The sequence below is a fragment of the Myiozetetes cayanensis genome, unplaced genomic scaffold (assembly GCF_022539395.1).
Source record: "Myiozetetes cayanensis isolate MyiCay16 unplaced genomic scaffold, myiCay2020 scf14, whole genome shotgun sequence".
NCBI classification, from domain to species: Eukaryota; Metazoa; Chordata; class Aves; order Passeriformes; family Tyrannidae; genus Myiozetetes; species Myiozetetes cayanensis.
Genome location: NW_026087048.1, coordinates 14104266 through 14126319, shown reverse-complemented (window position 1 = coordinate 14126319; position 22054 = coordinate 14104266). Strand labels below are relative to the sequence as shown.

At 41.3% G+C, this 22054-nt stretch overlaps 1 protein-coding gene across 15 annotated transcripts in view; it reads left to right on the top strand.

Annotated features, from left to right (window-relative positions):
- AKAP13 (A-kinase anchoring protein 13) overlaps nt 1-22054 on the top strand; it is a 212696-nt gene that overhangs the window by 47346 nt on the left and 143296 nt on the right. For all 15 annotated transcript variants that reach the window (XM_050309179.1, XM_050309185.1, XM_050309181.1 and 12 more), the window contains 2 exons: nt 2733-2829; nt 14376-14420. In XM_050309179.1, coding sequence (XP_050165136.1) covers nt 14388-14420 — 33 coding nt within the window. In that variant the 5' untranslated portion in view covers nt 2733-2829; nt 14376-14387. The remainder of the gene's footprint in view (nt 1-2732; nt 2830-14375; nt 14421-22054) is intronic.

Here is a 22054-nt window from a genome sequence, read left to right as displayed (position 1 = left end):
CATATATAATCCGCAGGGCCAGTTACTTTGTCTTCTTAAAATTGTAAATAACTGTAACACTGTCCTTAAATTTTATTTTCCTCTCTCTTCATAAAGATGTTTTAGTAATTAATCAGTGGCCTCAGAAATGTCTTCTTTAGCTGTCTCAGTATGGAGGGAGCAAGACCATGAGCAGTCCACTATCAAATTATCCTGTCCTAGCAATAAGATGGGGCTTTCCCCTATTTTTATTAAACCCAAGCAAAATAGGTCGTATAAAGGCAAGTGTCAATAAGATCTTCTTTATATTCTCATTTACTTTAGTGAGTACTGGGTGTTATCATTACTATCACACCTTTTAGGTAGAAATTATCCAGTTAGAGGTTGTTGGGAATGTTGGCAGAGCAATGTAGAAACCAAGTTGCTTTTTATAAAGCTTCTGTATGTCATCATCTTCCTGTGATTTTAAGACTCAGAAAACAGGAGCTATGTCAGTGTTCATTTACACTTGGTAATGATTTTCACAGTAAAGGAAGAGGAGGAGAAGAAATCCCCATGGGGAAATCCTTCTGAAAGGGGTGTGCTTAGGTATGTAGGGGTTGTCCCATAACATCTTCATGGGAAGCAGAAATCAGTTCTTTGGGGAATGGATTCTTTGATGTGGAGAACCTTAGTGATTGTGTAAGCTCTTTACATGTGGAACTAAAATATATATTTAAGACTTTTTAAATGTTATTTGCTTCTTCTTGTAGCAATCTAAAAATTCCCAAAGAATAAAACCAAACAAACAAAAAACCGTGAGGAAGAATTTTGTGATCTGTGTTTCAGCTTTTCATTGGTAGGCCTGTTGATTTTCTTCACTTGCTAATACTTTCCAAGTCCTGAACATCCAAGTTGGCTTCGCATGTGACTCCATACACACACCCTCATTCCTTAGTGGATATGAGGAAAAAATCTGCAGTGATTCACAACAGGCTCAATATCTACTTTAGCAGTGTTAGCCATACCCATATTCCTTGTTGGTTCAAAGGAGTAGCAGCAAACCCTGCTTTCTCTGCCAAAATATACACAGTATTAAAATCCAAGTTATCAGTGTCTCACAAACAAATGAAACCACTGCATTGTTGTTGTATGTGCCTAGGAGAGAGCTGTCATTTGGAGATCAACACAGGATGGCAAATAGGAGCCTTGGGTTAATGTTTCTTACTTAACAGAGTTAATCATTGCCTTATCAAATGGTAACCATCTTCTAAAATGTGGTCCTGAGAGTAACACTACAGAAATGCTGGAGGGAAGTTCCAGTCTGTTTGTTTGTGGCTGCAAGGGTGGTTTTTGCTGGTTAATGAATCCAAAGAGTGTTTGTGTGCTCTTAACTGGGGTTTAAGAGTTCAGGTAATTCCTCTTTCAGCTCCAGTAGTTTGGCATAAGAATGTAATTCAGAAATGTGTGACATCGCAGTGAAGGAATTTGTGCACAGTCCTGATACTTGAAGAGGAAAAAGCATATGAATTTTCTTTTTTCCAATTTGGTCTATGTCTAAATATATATACTTGCAGTAAAACACAGTTTAAAACCCTGTAGTGTCTTACAAAATACTCTCCCCATTTCTCAGCAGAATGCATAAAAGAGTCTTTTAGCCATTAATGTGTAAATTGTGTAAAACCAACTCTGAGGTGTTCAGGTGATGCTGTTCCTGTGCAGATGAAGAAGTGAGATTTGTTGTGCAGTGCATTACCTTCCAGTGCAGTATGTTCCCAGCTAATTCACACAATACAATTGATTTCCAGCCGGTAACTAGTTTTGCCATTGTTAATTCTGTGCTTGTAATTGCACTTTGAGGTCGGCAGGTTGGCTCAGGCTGTGAGATTCCCAGATTATGGATGCTTTCCCAGCAGGGAGAGCACAGGGGCAGAGTCTCTATCTGGTGGAACAGGAGGAGGCAGTTGGTGTGTCGCGCTTGTGTTTGGTGATGTGTGTGTAGCCACAGCCTTTCCTGTTGTGGTAACCAGATGATGGCCTGAGGTACCCTGATGACTTTGATTTAGCTAATAAAATCTCCCACATAGCATTCAATAAACTAAAGCCCAACCTGGGCTTTTTCTCCTTTTGGCATTTAATCCACTATAACTGCTCTTTCCAGGTGTGCTTTGTAGACCAGGTTTATCCCTATGGATGAATCTACTGAGTAGATTTTTCCCTGGAGAAGGAAATCAGCCTGTGGAAAAGTGCAGGCAGCCCAGAAGGGTTTGGGAGATTTGCTGGTAGATTTGGGCTTCATCTGCTGGCTATCACCTGCCATCATCTACCTCTAGTGCTTTTGTTCCTTTTAAAATACCTTACCATGAAGGAGTTCACTAAGAGTTTGATGGAGTCTGGGAGGGGCTGTGTTGATGGATGCAGAGGACTTAAGGCCAGCTTAGTGGTTTGTGATATACTGGTGGACATCAGATCAACAGCTTTGGGGATAAATCAAATAGCAAGACAGCAGCAAATACAACTCAGCAGCACAGTTATTCTTAGAGATGCTGATGTAGATAGCCCTATACATAGTGTGGTCATTGCCCCGTGTGTGCTCGTGGAACCACGTGGGACTGCCATGGGAGGCAACACGTGCCTCCTGTACTGCTTGCAAGGGAGAGGATGGTTTCCATCCCCCTTGGTGAAGGTGTTGTGATGCCAGTTTGTGTGTTGGAACCCCAGCAGCCATGATGACCCTTGCACCTGGTGACTCCTCCTTCTTCCCTCTCTTCCAGGAGCTGAGTGTTGTGACCTGCCCTGTTCCTGCCTGCTTGGTGTGGGAACGACCTGAAGGACGTCTTGGAGCCGCCTGTACTGCTTCATGCAGTTAAAGTAAGGTTAAATGTTTTGGCAGCTTTTTCAGGCAGAAACAAGGATTGAGGTGAGGGGTTTGGGAGAATGGGTTTGCCCATTGCCAAGCCATTTGTCAGGCTTACTTACCCTTGACAGCAGGAGAGCATGCTGATATCAAAACACATGTTATAAGCAAATTCAGAAAGTTACTTTGCCATGAAATAAAATTTTTTTGTGGTGGAAACAGAAAAGAGATGTGTGGTCTCGCCTCTTGTATCAACCATATGCCATGGTGTGAAATAGCACTTAACACTTACAGCATCAGCTGTTTTTCCCCAATATTTTAAGATACAGCTTGCGTGTCCCTCGGCAGGCACATGGTTACAGCTCAAGGATTTGTATGGGAGCCAGTCAGGATCAGAGCTGAGGTCCTGCCAGCTGCTGATGGGATGTTCCTCCCTGTCTGCATAACGGCTGTCCGTCTGTCTGTCCTGGAGCAGTCGTGTTGTTGAGGCTTCTGGGTTTGTTTTTCGGTTAACACCAGCTTTCTGGTGTGGTGAACCAGATCAGGGGATGGATCCGACCTAAAAGGGAGGATATGGTTATTGCAGTACTGACAGTAGCTGTTTTGACTCATGGAGTTACACCCATTCTCTCCAAAAAGACTTGAATATGCAAAAACTGTTAGCCTGAAGCAAAGAAACTTTGAGAGTCTTGCCTGCAAATGGATGCTTGTCATATTTGAGCTCTGTTGAGGGAGGAAGAGAGGACAACCATGTCAAGCTGCCTCTTTTCTTCTCCCACTGTCCCTAACCTGTTTTGTTTACCTTCTGCAATGCCTCACATTTTCCATGGTCTTGCCTGGAAGACCAGCACTTCCATGATATCGAGTCCCAGTCATTTGGTGTTACTGAGCTGTGGCAACAGCTGGGTGGATTAATCATAAAAGGCTTTCACTGTAGAGTCAAGTATTTATTGTAACTGCTTGGCTTTACTTTATTCAGTGGGGTCGAGCAGGGGAATTATACCTATTTTCAGATCTTGGGAAAGAAATGAAGTCTTTGGCAAAATTATGAATGGAACCTGCTTTATCAGGAATGAATAAATGTCTTGCTTAGAGCTGGTCTCCAAGTTCATCATGTTTAAAGAAGGAATGCACGACGCCAGCTGCAGAGGAGCAATTTGTGGCTTTATTTGCCACAGTGTTTCTTAACTTTCTGCTGATTTTGGGAGCATGTTGAACTTGCAACAAGCAGTGCTTGATGCTGTGGAAGATGCCAGACCTTTCCTGGAGGTGACCAAAGGGATGACTTTTGGCATGGCAGTAACTTCAAAACCTCTGGGGAGGCCCAGCACAGGCACAAGAGCTTCTCACCTGAAGTCCTTCCTGGGAACCAGCCTCTGCATCACGTCTGATTTTTGGGTGTGCCTCCTGTGAAGAATCTGGGAAAACAAAAAGGCTAAACTGGAGTTAAGGAGCAGCATTCTCATACCCTTTCCTTTTCCTGCCTGCTGGTCTAGTATTTCCATAATTGGGCTTATAATGATAATCTTTTCATTTCATTCATAAAGTGGTTACTGCTTAATGAACTTCATGTTAATGAGCTCTGTAACATTTAAAATAGCTGCATAACTTGAAAAAAAAAAAAAGCCACCAGCAATGAAGGGACGGATTTCCACTCCCTGAGCTTAATCCTGTGCTATAATTGTGGAGAGGTGCCTGGCTGGCGAACAGCTGCACAGCGTGGGCTCTCCCTTCTGCAGAGCTCCTTGTCCCCGAGCTGGGGTAATAAAGGACTTAATGGAAAGGCTGGGACCTGTGGGCACTTTAACCCCTTGCATTCCTGTGGGACCAGTGTGAAAGGCCACTTTGTAAAGGCAGCGGAAAGAAATGATTTCAGGTGCGAAGTGGGGTGTCTGCAAAATTTAGTTTTTTGAGTGTGAGTGAGCTGTAGAAAGGCTCTAATGTAGAAGGTGGTGTAGTGGAACTGGGTACAAACTGTGCTGGTTTGGATTTTTATTATTTGATTCTTTAATTTATTTAAAAATTGGATTTAAACAAATGTTCTCTCTCTTCTGATCTGGGGGAGTAATACATTCTGTTGCTTGGGGTTTTACTTTCTGTGGGACATTCCCTGGATGCACTGTGTAATACAGTGTCCTGGGAAGAGAGCTACAGCTCTCATTTCTCCTCTCTGGGAATGCTGCACCAAATAACTCCATCATTGCACCCATTAGGTCAATGATGTGCATTTTGGAGACTGTCGTGCTTCAGAAAGGATGTTCAGCAAAATGGGCATGTTCTGCACTACCTAAAGTATCTAATTCAGAGAAGAACATATTCCCATAGTTTTTGAGTTGAAAGAACAGGAGCAATTATGAAGAAACACTCTGTAATTCTGCAGTGGCGGGTGTGGTCGTGCTGTGACACAGAGAGCAAGGTTAGTACAGGTACTCCTGTAGGAAACCCAAAGCTCCTCGTGAAGTTTTCCTCTTCTGGAAAAAAGTTCCAACCAGGCTTTTCCTGAGTAAGTCTGCGATGCCTGGAGCCACAGTGGGAGCATTTGCAAAAGGGAACCTAAAGGGAAAAGTGAGTCTGATGTATTCTTTGGAGAGGAAGAATGCATTAAAATTTGGGCACTGAAGCTGCTTTGGTCAAAATGTGAGTGGAAATGTCTCTTGGATCTTGATCCTGATACCAGTTTTTCCAACTCTGTGGCTGGAACTCTCTGCTGTGGAGAGTTAAGGTTGGTGCATGCACTTATTGGGTAACTACCTGGTTTGTATGTGCTAGGAAATATTTATTAATATTTGCCATCATAAAAGCATGCATGATGCTTCAGGCATCATGGATTCTTTTGTACTCCAAGCCTGTGGTTTTGGGAATGCAGTACAAGTGCTGTGGTTTGGGGAGCACAGAGAAGAAGCACGGCCTTATTGCTCAGCTCCAGGGTTGGAGGTATTATTTTTTTCACTGAAGCCATCATTGCTCAGTGTAGTTCCTCAAACAGCACAGCCTTGAGAATCAGAGAATAATAAGGTGGAGAAGGCTGTTTTTAGGACACATGCTATAGTCAAGAGCTTGTTGGAATCAATAGTTGGAGGTTTTGCTCTCTCCCACTACATGTGTAAGGCTGAAGGCATTTTGTTGCTTATGACAGCTCTTCATCACATTTTTATAACTGTTATAACTGGAGTGAAACACTCCCCAAAGCCTGTTCTTCCTTCCCCAGCATTCTTCACCTGGTCCCATACTATGCATCTCTGTTTTCAAAGGTAACTAGTAACTTGTGTGATGCTGCCCAGCCTGATACCTGGGGATTTTCATGAAGTTCCTACTTAAACCCCCAAAGTCAAGATCACTCTTACAAAGGTGAGCTGGTTGTCACTGAGAGCTTCCCCACAGTTTACTGCCAAAACACGTTTTCAAATGACAAGGTATATTGGAAGGTATAAACTGGATTTTGCTCATTTGAAGAGGCAGCTGCAATGTCTGCTAAGGATTTCTGAAAGTTAGCATTTGAGCCTGAGATAAAAGTCTCATGCATACGTGAAACAGCTGCCCCAGAACCTGTTGGAGGACTTAATTTGAGTATAAACATGTGTGTTCTTTTGCGTACATGGTGCTCTTTAATTCAAGTTGACTGTTGGGTCTTAACTTTATTAGGATGTAGCTACTTGAGCTGAAGATGTGGTCTGTGATTTTTATTTTATTAGAGCAGCGTGATAGCTCCTTTTGAAATGTTGTTTGGATTTTACAAATAGGTACCTTAAGTATTGTTTGCCTTTAGTAATATGGTAAAGGAAAAAAATTGACAAGTGAGGTCAGGGTTATATCGGATTACAAGTGAATTGGTTGACAGTATATGTGTATTGTAAAATGGGAAATTAATCAGCCTGTGTTGATGACCCATGGACATTTACAAAAGGCTGGTCTTTCTGTTGCACAAATAGATTCCGGAAACAGGAAAGAGGCTTATGACAAGAGGATGAGATCAGTTTGTATAATTAGAGCTGGCTAATAATCCTTTTACTCTCTGTTTTTCCAACTTTTACAGTATCTTTCTTTATTTGAAACTGGGCATATGGACTGTAGAGAGATAGCTGCTGTGATTTGGGTTGTGTAGGTTTGTTTTTTGTGTCTGCTGATAGCTGGAGAGGTGGGAGCAGGAAAACCAGATGTGCACTTTTGAGAGGGATCTCTGCCTTCCTCTGCCAGGCATAGGGGACAGCACTACTTTTATTAACCCTACACTGTTTCATTTCTTTCCAGGCTTTGGGCAGGAATTAAGTGATCCATTAAACGATTTTGGGTTTTTTTTTGACAATTATGAGATTGAAATAGTGCAACAAGAAGGAAGTGCTGAGACTAAGGTTATTTGACCAAGTATTAATCTCTAGAGTAAGACAGGGCTGGCAAAGCTGGGTTAGGGACTTGCTATAGCGTGGATAAGGCTTAAGCACATTTTTTATGCATATGTGTACTATCTCCTTGCCTATGTTTTAACTTTTTGTTAAACTTCATTATTTTCGGAAGGATGACGGGAAAGATTTGGGTAAGGGAAGTGGTTTGGCCAGGGAGGTTGGCTGGAGCAGGGGTGGGTGCAGCCCCTGGGCAGCCCAGCTCCCAGCCCAGGAAATGTGTGGTGCCAATTCCTGCTGCCAGGAAGCTGAGCTAGTTAATCTATATGCAGAGCATTTTATTAAATCATCAGTCAATTAAACCAGTGACGCTCTGCTGGGTTGTGCTGCAGCGAGGCTCCCAGCCCCTCTGCACCTCCTTGGCTCCTGATGTATGTGATGATGTCTGTTGTATGTGAAGGCCACAGTACTGAGGTTTTCAACACTTGAAAGGAAAAAGAAAAAAAAATTTAGGCCAATTTTGCAAATAAATGTGTTCTTTTTATTTATTTTTTTTTCTAGGGGGAAAATGTTATTGTGAAGTTTCTTTTCTGTGAAAGGACTTTCTGGTTTTCTTGAGGGTGGCTGGCTGAGTTCCCTCTGAGCCTTTGGAGGAGAGTGATGGTAGAGCCAGGTCAACACAAAACACCTTTGAACTTCCTTTCCATCCCTGGCAGCCAAAAGAAACTCCTGTGTATCTGAAGTTGAATGTCATCATACGGTTTTGTTTGCTGACAGGGCACAGCTGGGAATCAGTATCACCTGTGGAAATACTGTGTGAGGGATATATTTTTATTCCTAAGCAATCAATTCAATGAGAAAACAATGTTCAGTGAGTTACATAAATTCAGATGACTGAATACAAATATCTGAGCCTCTAAGCTGGGCTGTGGTAGTAAACACTATTCTGTGATATGCTGGCAACTTGTTTGTGGCTACACATTTGAAGTGAGGTTTCTTGTTTCCTCACCTCCTCTCCCTTTTCATGATCAATTGCTTTTGCTGGTGGCATCACTTTCCTGTGGGTCTGCAAAATAAATTTGGGATGGGTTACTTCTCCTAATCCCTGCAGCCTCCTATTTCTGACCAGATATACAAAATCATGCATTAATATAGCAACAGAAAAAGTCATTCTGTATTTGGTAATATGATGCCTGAAAGGATCTGTCTTCTGTCTTAGGGTTTATTTCAGTCACTGCAATTGTAGCTACTCTATTTATACAAATTTCTCCATGCACATTGTTGAACAACTGGGTTATGGGTTTATTTCTCCTGCCAAAGCTGTTTGTAGGTTCTGTCCTGGGTTTTTTCAGCCTCCTCTCACGTGGATTTTAAGGACGTGGCAGTAGTACACCGATTAGGATGCTCATTCATTTTATGAATGGTGAGTTCTGGTCTTCTTTCAGTGTGGAATGAAACTTGTGGGACAGAGTGTGCGAGCAAACAAACCCATGTCTGGCCCAATACCATAGAGTGAGATTAACTTACTGCAGGTCTGAACTTTGCAGGAAGATAACCAGGAAAAACACCACACCAAAAAAATATAAGTAATAAGATCAAGTCATTTGTTTCTTTCAATTTTCAGACTTTTGCTATAGGTTAAGAAAACAAAAACAAAAATGACCAAAAAAAAAAAAAAAAGACAATAAAACCCCCCCAAAACCAAACAAAGAAGGGGCCTTTTTTCAAATAATTGTTTTATAACAAGAAAATGGAGGAGGCTGAGGATGGGTAATACAACACGGTATTGTCCTATACCACTCAAAAGTGTTATTCCCTTGACACTAGGGGAGAACAATAAACTTGTGAAAGAAGTTGCTATTTTAGTTCTCTTGGCATGAAATCATGGCTGCAGCAGGAATTCATCTGTATATGGGCAGTTGGTCTCCTCTCGGGTCCCCCCTCTTGCCATTTCCCTGTTTTTATTTGTCTTGTGTAGTTTAGAGCAGCAGCTCTGCAGGGCCTGAAACCCAATCCTCTTGGTATTTCTCAGGACTTGATAAATTAACATTTCGTACAACCAGAGTGTGGAGGATTGCCCTTGAGGACACTATGCTTTGTGGAATGAGAAGTGATGTGTTTTTGGAATCTTGGTTTTCTTTTTGTACTGCAGTCATATCAAAGGAAGCTGAGAAGGTGGATGTGTGCTCCTGGGAAATCCCTGTATTTCTTTAAACTCTTTTACAACTTAGGGGTTATTTGCTTAAAGGGTGAGGATCTGAGTGTTGGCTATAAGGGAGGTTGTCCCACTATGGATATATGTATTGGTGCCCATGGTACAGTGCAAAAGGAATTCTGTTTATGTCATGCTCTTTTGGAGATAATCAGCATCAATAGTTCTTTCCTAATTTCTGTGGGATATATGTTGTTTGGGCTACCTGGTGAAGTGTTACTCCAGAGCCTTGAAGTCAAATTTTAATCCTTTCAAGGAGTGAAGTCCTTACAAACTACTGTTACAGGATGGTTTTATAAAAAGTAAATTTTGTTACATTAAAAAAAAGATAAATCCTCCTTTGGCTTTTGTCCCAGCGATGCTGTGATGCTTACAGCTGGAAAACCATCCTACTTTCTCTGCATTTATGTTTATCTATTGGAATGCTTTCCATGCAATCCGTAACCATCAGATTCTTCATGTGTTTTTTGGCTGTTCTTTCTAGCCCACAACCACAAGCTCTTTATGGCTAAGATTGGGTTGGTTGGTGGTTTTTTTTTTGTACAGCTGGGAGTGCATGGGTAAAGCTTTGCAAATAAGGATCAGTGATTCTAAAATCAAATGTCAAAATGATAAATGAAAAGGTCAAGTGCTGGGATTCAGATAAAGTTCAGCAAAGCCTAAACTTGAAGTATATGTATAACTGAAGTTTACTTAAAATACCTTAAAACTGAACTTGAAAAGCTTGGAAAAACTCAAACACTTAAAATGGAAGTCTATTTAGTGCATGAGGGAGGGGGAAAGAGGTAGGTAGGCTTTCCCAGGCATACCACATGGATTAAATGCCCCTCATCCTTCTACTTGTTTCAGTTCCGGTCAGTTGTTGGGGGTGAGATTGGTTTTTCTCCTTTCTGCCCATCCTGTAGATCTTCTTCTGATAAAAAAAAAAAAAAAAAAAAATTGTTAATGGACAACTCTTGAGAGTGGCACAAGGTTTCCTTTCTTACATATGTGTGGTATAAGACCAGTGCCAAACAGAGCAAGTCTGAATGGGGAGCGATGGGAAAATGGAAAAGCTATTTTGGCATTCCTGTCTACACAGTGTTCAAAGTCCTTCAGCATTACAGCCTGTGCGTGGGCTGGGTTGATCTGAAGGACCACTGACCTACCTCTCATATTTGTCCTCAAAATACATACTTTGCCTGCAATGCCTAGAGGAAATAAGCCACCTAATTATGGTTAAATGAAATAGTAGCTGGGTATAGTGGAGGAAAAGGATTTACTGCTTCAGCACTACGTGCTTGTATCCCTTCCTACTGCCTGTGCTTGTTTGTAAACTCTTTAGGGCAGAAGCTTTCTTTGCACTGACATTTTTACAGCACGTAACCAATGGAGCCCTCATCCTGGATGAGTTTTTGGAAACCACAGTAAAGCAAATAAATGCTTTTTTCCTTTCTTTCTCTGTCAGTTACCATACCTAGAGAAATGAAGAACAGTCGTTTGTCCTTACCCATGAAATTTTGTGCAAAGTAACATTGAAGTTCCATAGAAGAGACTTTAATACAACTCACTGTATTAATTCTTTAATGCTTAACAGAGCAGAAAGGTATCCATCCCATTTGGAGAAGGCTTCAGTAGCTTTCTGTTTTACTGACCTGTGCAGATTTTTATAGTGTCTAAAACCACTTTGCTTTGAAGAGCTTGAACCTGGATTTTCATTTCATGTCCTACTTTCAAATTTGCAAATGCAAGGGATTTCAGTGTGGTATCCTAAGGTGGAAAACCTTATATAATTCCAGAAACATTGCAATATAATTGTCTGGATGTATATAGAACATGTGATAAACCTCCCAGGCATTGAAATTCAAAAGATTCAGCTATTTGAAAGAAATAATATCAATGTTTTAAGTACAGACAACTGTTCCTGGAGCAAAATCTACTGGCTGCCATGAGGATGCCCATAGCACGACTTGATGTGCTGAGTGGGAGCTGGGCAAGGGAGGTGGGATTTATATTTGCCTGTTCTTGTTGGTTTGGCTTTCAGAGCAGTTCATGTGTAGTCCAGATCCTGCTGCCATAGTAGGGCCAGTTATTCTCACTGCAGTCTACCACATCTGAAAGAGCCAGTTCTTCTTGCCCAAAAAGATAGAAATTGCTTTCTGGGGCTCATAGAAGATGTTGGCTTGAAGGATGTGCTTCTCTAATGGTAGGAGAAAACACAGTTTAACCTCTTTTCTACTGTGGTTTTTTTTTTCCTTCCTCATTTTTACACCTGAAGTAAATTGACTATATTAGGGTCCTTATGAATCTTGATTTGGTTACGACCATTATGATCTGCCCTTTGTTTTCCCTTTTCTTACTGGATTAAAGTTTTTTGAAGTTTTTCAGGGGCTCTTCCCTACCTTCCCACTGGTTGGAGAAGTCCACTTGTCTAGAAACCTAAATTTAGTCCTTTGTTGACACAGGGTAGTCATTCAGGCTTATCTGTCACTCAGTTTTTCTCCTATGTTTTTGCCAAAGCACTTCCTAACAAGATAAAATATCTTCCAAACCTGCCTGTCTCCTTGCAAACTAAGTTTGCATACTTAGAAAAATTGGAATGACATGTGCATTATGAACTGAGAGATCATTTTAAGTTACTGATTTAAGGGCCAACTGTTAAGATAAGGGGGAAGAAAATCTTCCTTCAGGAAGTATTTCCAGGATTTTTTGACAAGACCAAGTGTTCAGCAGTGTCACCTTATTTTTCTGCTGTTGCTGTGCACCGCTCTTGCAAAAAAAACCCAACAAAAACTGGTCATGAGTTTGAACTCACAGTCCTCCCCTTTTGTCCTGGGTGAGAAGTGTTGATATTCTCCCTTCCTTACACATCAAGTATGTGCTGCTTTTGGACTCTATGACTTGTGGCACTTTCATTGCAGCCAAAACCACCTCTACGGAGGAAAGAGGTGACCCAGTGGGAGTGTTTAATGCCACCCCATCCTGTTCTGTACATGTCTTTCTCCTCTTTCTCATTTCTCTGTCTACTCAGCTGCTCCCAAGCATCTGCCAGGAAGGTGATGGAGCAGAACAAAGCAATCTGTTCTTCTGTCAGATGGCAAAGCTCAGAGGATGCCATCTCACTTTATTCCTTGAATTACAGGAACCTGAAGGCTCTGTTGAGGGCATGCTCCTCTGCAGCTGATGTTTCTTAGAGATCTTTGCTGCCTTCAGGGCAACCTGTCTGAGCTAAACAGCACAGGAAAGCTCCTTTTACTGGTTTCCACCAATGGTCTTGAAAGGAACATTGATATTAATACTCATATTGTCTGCTCCATAAAACAGGACCATATTGCTCTGTTAAACCGTAAGTCTGAATTTTGCTTCCTGAGAGAATGAGACTTTCTCAAAATTCAAAAGTGAAGGGAACTTAAAAGAAGTTTTTCCATCCATGGTTTGATTTCCATAAAATAAAATAATAAATGGGTAATGTTTTTGTGCTCCTGTTCAGGATACCCAGGTTCAGAACAGGAGAGAGAGGCTCAAGTAGGTCATGAGGGAGATTTTTTTTTTTTTATTGTTGTGCCCTCAGTAGGACTGGAATTCAGGAGCACGTTGTAGGGCACAAGTGAGGTTTGCTTGCAGAGCTGCCCTTGTAGCTCACCTGCCCAAATGACAGCTAGTGCTACTAATCCCTTACTTTGATTATTAAGTCAGTCTTTGTAAGAGTCATAACCATCTTGAGGCGTTCTTGCTGCACGAAGGGGAATCTTGACGTTGAAAATAGAAATGATCTGGACTAGATTTAAAACTACTGCAAAATATTTGTCCATCCACTGGCTGCCTCAGAGGACCTTTTGCAGAGGGGCTGTTTTGATGCACAAGCTTGGCAGGTCACTCTGGCATTTTAAAACAACTGGTACAAAAACATTTTGTAAAATAAGGAGAGCGTGTGAAGGAGCAAGGAGAGCTGGAATCAGCTAAGAAAACTTAGGCTGTGGTTTCATTTCTGTCTCACTGAAGGCAAACTGTGGGATTTGGACAGGAGCAAAGTATGAACAAGATCCTGTGTTTTTTGTGTGAAAAGCAGAGTGGTATTTCATCTATTTTAAAAAGGGTTTGAAGTATTTGCAGAGCATTACCAGTACTGCAGACATGAGTAACAGCAGAAATTCCATTTTTAATTGTTTTGCATTCCTTCATCTTAGGATCCTGGATCTCTTAATACACACATTAAATGAAAACTTAGAGCTTTTGTTTAGGGTGAATATTTTCTTCTGCAAGGGAGGAACTAATGCAAGAGAAACTCTGGCTCAACTGATTAAAAGCTCAATACAGGAAACTTTCACCATGTTGCAGAGAAATTCCAGAGACAGACCTGAAAGAGGAAACAGTCTTGGCTAAAATCACTTTTGTTGGATGAGTAATGGTAGTTTTTGATTATGAAAAATGAAGAATCGTGAGCATCATCTATTTTGGAAACTTTTTTTTCAGTTTTACAAGGAGCATTTTTGATATTTTTTTAATAGTTTTGAAATGTTTTTTCAACAAATGATCCAGTGAAAGGGGTGAAAAATGGCACCAAAATCACTTGGGCAAGGTAGTAGGTGGGTTTCTTGAGTGGCAGAGAGAACTACAAATGTTTACAGATGCTTTTTTGTGGGGGAGTGAGGGAATTGGTGGAAGGATGGCAATTAAAGATTCATAATTGTCATAAAAAGCAGATATGAGGGTTGCTAGGGGGACAGATGAAATGAGATGGACTTGAAGGGGAAGTGAATTTCACTTGGATATCCTTACCACCAACAGTGCAGATGGTTCAGATGAGCACTTCACTAATTATTTCTGAGTTGTCTTTGCTTAATGTGATGACAAATTTAAGAAAAAATAAAAAATTGACAGATTCTTGTTGATCCAAAGGGGGACGATAAAAAATTGCTGTGTACAAGTGATTATTGGAAGACGTAGTGTGTGGATGCTAAAGCAGTTTATAAAGAAGAACCTAAAATGTTATGAAAAATAACTTAAACTTGCTTTTTCTTTTTTGTTTCAGTGTTCTGAGGTCATGAAACTTAATCCACAGCAAGCTCCATTATATGTGAGTACCAATTAAAATACTTTCTTTTCCGTTTTGTACTATTCACACGAAACGCTTCCCACCATCTTTTTGGAGATGCTGCTCCTTTTCTCTTTGCTCCCCGAGGAGGTTATTTATATTAATTCAGTTGCAAATGCTCAGTGATAAAGCCCAGGTAAGTCACAGAGCTCCTCTGGCTTTCCAGCAGGCTATTTTAAATAACTTTTGAGCCACACAATGCTGTCTCTGTGCAGGTATCCCCCGCTCTTATTTTCTTCCCCTCCCCTGGAGCTCGTGGCTGCGCTCGTGTGACTTGATGTGTTGAGAGGTGGTAAGAAGAAATTGCCTGTGTGGAAAACGGGGCATCCCAGCGTGCAGTGCTTGCCCACTGTGGTAATATTTTTTCTGGTTGGGGTTTTTAAACGTGGCAGGGAGGAACTGGAAGCAGCGCAGGGCTCGGCTGCCTGCAGCAGGGTATGGTTTACGTCAGCCTCCTGGAAGCTCATACCCTCCATGGCTCCATTAACAAGGAACAAGCTTCCTCTCGCTCTTGAATAGCAGCTTTGTTGCAGAACGTGGGGACTGTCAAATTAGACCTGGGATTGCGGGGGTGTACGAATTTGTGTGTGTTAAATTTGTGCCAGAGCCGCCAGCCAGGTCTGTAACTGTTTGCTTTCCACGTTGCCTTGCCCCGCTCGGAGCAGGGTTAGCTGCTGAAGATTATGGCCCTGCCCAAAGACCTCGCCAGCAAGGGCAGAGCTGGATGCAAGGATGGAAAATTTGAAGGGAAAATTGCTTGCAAGTGTGGCTTTTAAAGGGAAGGAAGAAGAAACAATCAGGACTGTTAGTAGACCTGTATCTTGGAGAGTGTTGTGTGTTGTAAATAATGGATCATATTGACCTTTAATGCCATGGAAGCTTTAAATTTTGCCTACTTTTAATTACCAACTGGAAGTCTCTTTGGAATTTATTCTCTACTTATTGTGCTAAGTCTTGTGCTTGAAGCAAGATGAAAACGCTGCACAGTGTGACCTGACTTTGGGAGGATGCTTTCCTGCAGCATGCCATATTCTGTATTTTGAAACTAAATGTTGCCTGAATTTCATTAAATCTCAAGCCTATTGAATGCACCTTGACTTTAAAGAAACTTAAGACACATTAAAAGAGAATGAAATTTACGTTCAAATATACGATAGACTTGCTACAGTAGAAACATGTGAATGGTGAAATACAGGATAAAATTATCCTCGTGTCATTTGAACAGTGTGTGACTTAACTAATCAGGAGGCTTTGTTTTCTCAGTCTTATCTACTGAATGAGTTTATTTTCCCACTGTTTTGTGGGGGGGGGTTATTTAATGTGTAACACTGGAGTGGTACACTTAGAAGTCCTCATCCCTATATGATAGTGAGAACTGGGCTGAAATCAAATGTAGCCCGGTGTAAAATAATGACTGTATGGCACTCGATATAGTGTTTCTTTGCAATGCAAATAAGTTGGTGACAACAATTATTAATACATCAGTGACTCTCTTTTCTCTCTTCCTTCTTCCCCCCTGACCAGGTGTATACCCAAATCAGCTCCCTTTCAAAACAGAACATTTTGGTAGCTTAAGGAAATTTGAAAAGTCAATATTTAGTCATTCTGTTTGCTCTCAGTATAAATGCTTTGTACATTTTAATATCAGTTTTGTTTTCCTTGTGTTGCTAATTGACAGCATGTCTGAGAGTTGTTAGGTCTGAGCAGAATATAAAGAATAATGCATCTTCCTGGTAATTTTTGTAAAGATAGACAACAAGAGTCTTCACTGTTCTGTTCTTGACACCTTTGCATTACATCCTTTGCACTCTCCTTTTTTAAGCCACCTAGATTTAGGATTACATAATTTTGTTTATTATTTTACTAAATCTTGCATGAGTTTAATCCTGAAAGCTCCATTAGATAGCTGGTTTTATCAGCAACAGCATTACTGAGATCCTTTTAGGAGGAAAAGTAAAAGATGTCTCTAGTTCAGTTCCTGGAGGCCAGTTAGAGAGTTAGAGCATATTTTATCCTATCTGCTAATCACCTCTTTGCCCAGACTAATGCTTTATAATTAAGAAAAGGGATTTGGGAGCCACAGTGTACTTGGGACCAAAGTTTTGTGGGTGATGGAAAAGGTTGTACTTTCAAATACACACTAATAGGGGGATAGGGATTCTTGTTTTATTCAAATCAATGTGCGTGAATAGAAAGAAGACCATCTGCTGCATCCTTCTTGGTAGTTTCTTTTGGCTTCTTGGACTTTTATTTACCTCTTCTGTAAAAGTCATCTGTCCTACCCCTGCAGAGCTTGTGACCACTGGAGGTCACAGCCCGTAATGATGATACTACGGGCCTTTTAAGTGTGAAGATTAAGAAATAAGGTGGAAAACACATCCTGTAATAATAACAACAAGTCTCATGTTTTTGTGATTAAAAAAGTCTCATTTAAGCTTTGCTTGATTGTTCTCTGGTTAATGAGGTTGCCAGGAACTGGAGCTCAGCATTGTATTGCTGCAGGTTTGGGCTGGAACCACAGCTCAGCCTTTGCTCTGCCAACAGCTGTTCCCAGGAGCCAGGTCCCCCCAGGAGCATCGTATCTTGTCACCTAGAGCTGTTTGTTACCTCCCTTAATGCCTTCTAACGAGCTCCCCTGGCCCGGGGTGCTGCTCACAGCAGCACAGTCATGGGGCAGTGGGGCTTGTGCCAGGAGAGATAGGGCAAGGGAGCGTTCCTCAATATAGCCCGAGTGTGATACCAGCAGTGCTCACACAGGCTGTAGGTCAAGCAGCTCTCCCATCCTACCACTGTCAACACGTCATTGCCTTTAGAAAAGGCAGTGTGACTTTGCAGAGCCTGTGGCTGAATATTGTAGGGTGAATAAAGAAATGAAGATATTCAAACCAGTATCTTTAAGATGCACTGATTTCTTCAGCTGCAAAAAAAAGATCCATGTGGCTGGACAGTCCTTTGGTTGCCTGCCCTCAGACTGCAGTTGGGAATGTCTTTCTTGATACACGGATACTGGTTTAAATCCAAAACTAACTTTGTTCACATCCCTCTTGTATTTCAGTGCTACCCTGTTGCTGCAGAAACTCTTACCAGGCACAGCATAGTGGATGAAGGGTAGTGTTTCAGACCTTATTTCTGATGTGCCTGGGACTTTGTGTTCAGGAAGTCCAGGGTCTCAAAGCTGAATGACCAAGCTATTTGCTTGCTATCAGTACTTGAGCGGAACAGGAGGGTTGCAGGAGACTTTGGTTGATGGGAGGTGGGAAGTCAGGAGCTTCAGTTTTGTTTGTTTTCCTTAAGTATTTGCAATCACCTTGCTGATCATCTTTTTATAAAATGTTCTCTCTCTCTATCATCAAAAGTCAGAATTTCAACTTCAGTATTGTAAGGTGCTTCCTAGCTCTTGTCAGTGTGTTATTGCAATATCCAGATCATCAAGGAGTATGGAAAAAAAGGATGAGAAAGGCTCTAAACAATGGAGGTTTGTTAGTAAGTGACCATTTTATTGTTGTGATTCACTAACCTTTCTGTTAATAGATGAAATAGTATAAATTAGTCACTTAGCTTAAACTCCACTATTGCTAACATCCAGGCAAGAAAATGGGAGAGAGCTTTGCGAAGGTGAAGTGTTGATCTTTTTAGAAACATTGTCATTAATTGGGAGTCCAGCAGAGTATTCAGCAGGAGATTTAATTACAAAAGGATCAAGGTTTCTGACAAAACTGTAATAAATATTGAGTGCATGTGAGGGAATTACCAAGGTTGACTCTTCAGCTAGAGTCCTGAAAATTGTACTTCAGAAGTGATGTGCCTGGCTTCTGATTTCAGCTTCTGCTGGCTGTGGGGTCTTTGTAGTGTTATTGATCAGCTTTCTAACCCAGTCACATCTCTTGCCCCTCTGAAATCAATGTTGATTTGTTTTTTGGTTTGTTTGGTTTGGCTTGTTTTTTTTGTGTTTTCCCAAAAAAATAACCTGAGAATAGTATTAGGCATGAATGGTTTGGAAAAGGACTGGGGTGACATGAAGGGAACATGTTGGGAAACATTAAGCTCGTCTACTCTTGATTACAACCAAGGCTACAACCTTAGATCTGCCTTTAAGACAGGAGTGTTTTTTTCATGGTGATAATGATCAGTGGGTGTGAAATGGAAAAGATTAGCAGCTGGAGAAGGATGATGTATTGCTACAAACTTTTTTCCTTTTTCCTTTTAGATTAAAAGGAACAAACTTGTTTTAAATCACAGCACTCCTCCTCTGCGTGGTTTGCCTAAGGTGTGCCCACGTTATTTGGAGTGACAAACCTAAATGTGTCATAACTGGTGATTGCATGAGAGGGCAAACACTTAATTGATAAAAATGCTGCCACTGACTTTGGTCTTTAATCAGGTCTGTGGATGGAGTCTCTTGTCTAAACTGCCACTTAGGAGCTGTGTAACCTGCAGAGTTTCTCAAGGAGACTTTTTGATAGAGATGAGAGCTCCCACTTTCAAGGCAAAATGTCACGCAACTTAATGAAGTATGAACTTCAAAAGGCCCAGAAAGAATGCATTGACCCTCTCTTAATATAACCTAGGGTTTGGGTACAGTAGGTCCTCTCTTCTGTTAATGAATGAACTGCTCCTGTAAATTTCCCAGTGTGTCCTACTTTAATCTAAAATGGAAAAAACCGATAATACTTATAATAATCTTTTACCCACTTACATATTCATATCAAATGATGTTCTACTGAAGTGCATGGTTTATTCCTGAGAAAAACAATTGTGATACCCTCTGATGTTTGTGTTTTAAGAAAAAAACCTAACCTCTTTTGAATAAATATTAAAGGATTGAAGTAAAAAAGGTTCTCAATACAGAGAGCTTGAGGCTTGTGGCAGCAGTCTGTCCCAAGTGCTGTGGCCCCCTGAGTGCTGAGAGGTGTTGCACTTGCATGTGCCTGACATCCAGATTCTTGCTGTTTCTGAAACCATGTCGGTGTCGCTTGTGCACTCCTGTGTGCTGGACAATTATTGTTCTTCAGGAATTTCTACCAAGGGGACAAAAGGGCAAAATGAAATACCTTTATAATTCTACAATAAGATGTTGTCATGAGGTTGGCAGCTGTGGTTTAGTTACTTTTCTACTAACACTGAATTTTTTTGCTTAGTGGCGTTTATGTTGACAGAGGCCACTGAGATGCCTGAATATCTGAGGTCAGTCCAGCAGAAAAGGTAGAACATACCTTACATGCTTTTGATATGGGAATTTCTCACAAAAGTCACTATACAGAAGCCCTGTCTTACTTTCTCTCGAGGTCCTTAGGCAAGAGGAGAATGAGCCTTGATGTTTAGTTCAGCTCTGTGGTTAGAGAATCTGATAAATCTCTTGTCTTTTATTTGTTGGGTACTTGATTTCTTCATAATGACAAACTAGTTTTCTGCCCCACCTTCAAAACGTCTTTGAGTTATGAATAAGTGAAGGCCTCTGATCACCTCCAACAAATAAAATGTTTGCTTGTGTTGCTTGTGGAAGAACCTGCTGCTTGGTTTTAAGAAAGTCAGCCGGGGCGCCTGAATAAACTGATTTTTTGAGAGGTGTATATTGCTGCCTGTCTGGCTCTGCTTTCATTCTCCATGCAAAATACTTTCCTCACTAAACTGTGCTTGACCTCATCTTTTTAGTTTTTGTCACTTAGATCCTCAATTTAGATTCTTTTCATCCTCCACTTCCCCAGCCCTGGCCTACACCATGCAGGAAGCCATTCCTTCTGTGGAAATGAATGTCTGGCAGCTGCCACCTGAGCTCAGCACCATCCCCTGCCAAGCTCCCTGCTGGTTCTGGGTTCCCCCATACCTAAAGGCAGACTTCTGGTGCACAGTTTGGTTATCATGAGGCTGATTGCTTGGCTGGCTCCTGTCCAGAGAGGCATTCACTAGCCCGTGAGATCTGTGTGATGTTAGCACGGGGTTGTTTGTGAACTGGTCACCTTTGTGCATTTACTGAACACAGCTTTGGCCAGGGAAGTCAGACAAGGCTGCCAGACCATCCTCATCACCTTCCTACAGGATAAGCCCTTGCTTAAATTGCAGATCAGTGGCCTTTTCTCAACCCTTCTTCTATATTGTCTTGGGACTAAAAGTACTGGTTATTTGAGTTCAAAGCCCTCCTCCCATCATTATCTATTTAAACTTTTCTTCTATGATCCTGTTTTGTGGATATGAAAGTGCTCGTAAACAATAAATGGTCTGGCTTGAAGTCTCGAGCACTTGTCTGAAATTCTGCCCTTAACTCACCACTGCTTTGCAGCATTATGTGTGAACTTCAATATGACTTGCAGAAGAAAAATGCCAGAGCTGGTACAGCTGGTAGGGGTGGGAAAGCAGAGACAATGATCTGCTTCTGGGGAGTTCTTAGGATTGTTTCAGCTGGTTTTCTGAAGCTACAGAAGGAATCCTTATATTGTCACACTAAATTATATTAACATTGGGTGACATTATGTATATATCTTGGGCTCTTCATTTAGGATTCCTTATTTCTTGTGCTAGCTGGTGAGCTGGGTAATGCCTGGACAGACACTGAGGGATTGCATCTCATCCCCAGCATTGCTGACAGTGTTGCCTCCTCTCCTCTTGGGAGGAATGAGCAACAGAGATCAGCACTTGGGTTTAAAAGGATGAAGAAACTCTTCAGCTACTCTTCCTCTGTGGAATTTATTTATGTAGAGAGTTCATAAATATTATGTTACCTTTAAAATGATCAAACACATTTCCTATCTCATTCCTCAGGATACATATCCCTGCTGTATTTCCTCTAACAAAGTGCTGACAGTCATTTTGCTAGACTAGAGTTCTGACAGCAGAGCTGATGTGAGAGCAGTGGTTATGAAGATGTGGATTTGGTGAAGGCATGATTTTAGATAACCTCTGAAATCCCCTGAACTCTCCCTACAGCGTCTCCCATTGCTTCGAAAGGCTCTGCCACATGTGGCCTCTCTGCAAGTGCTCTTCTTCTGCCTTGTTCAGTAAAACAATTCCATATTGTGCTTAAGTGGAAAATAAAATAACTGTGGATAATTGTAGCTCAGTGCTGTGCAGTGCCATCAAGTGGCAATTCTGTCGCAGGACACGTTTTCAGGGCTGCCTGTGTTTGTATCGTTGTTTCAAAGTCTTTCTACTAAACATTGCAGAAGTTTCATCTGTCTGTAGTTGTGGTTGTGGGGGGTACTTGTTCAGGAGGGTAATGGTTATAATGGCTTCTGTTCTCTAATGGCAAAAGTGTCAGTTTAAAAAGTGCCTCAGTCATTACAGTAGCCCTAAGTACTGTAGCTGTGAAATATTTAAAGACTGGTGAGGATATTCTGCAGCTGGCAGGAAAATGAGTGCCCTGAAACACACTGAGCTCTGTCTCTTCGAGCATTTTGCTGTACTGTAGAGGAGGCTGAAGCACCAGGAAAACACCATTCTTCAGCTCTCTTCTGTCTTTGGATCTTAGTGTTCAAACCTGATTATTTTTCTTCCTTTAAGACACATCAAGGCTATTTGTGAAAATACCCCAGTGATATGAGATTGTTTCTAATAATGTGTCATCATATGTACTTTATCTTCCAGGAATTGTGACTCTCTCCACCTCTCTGGTGCCAAGAGAG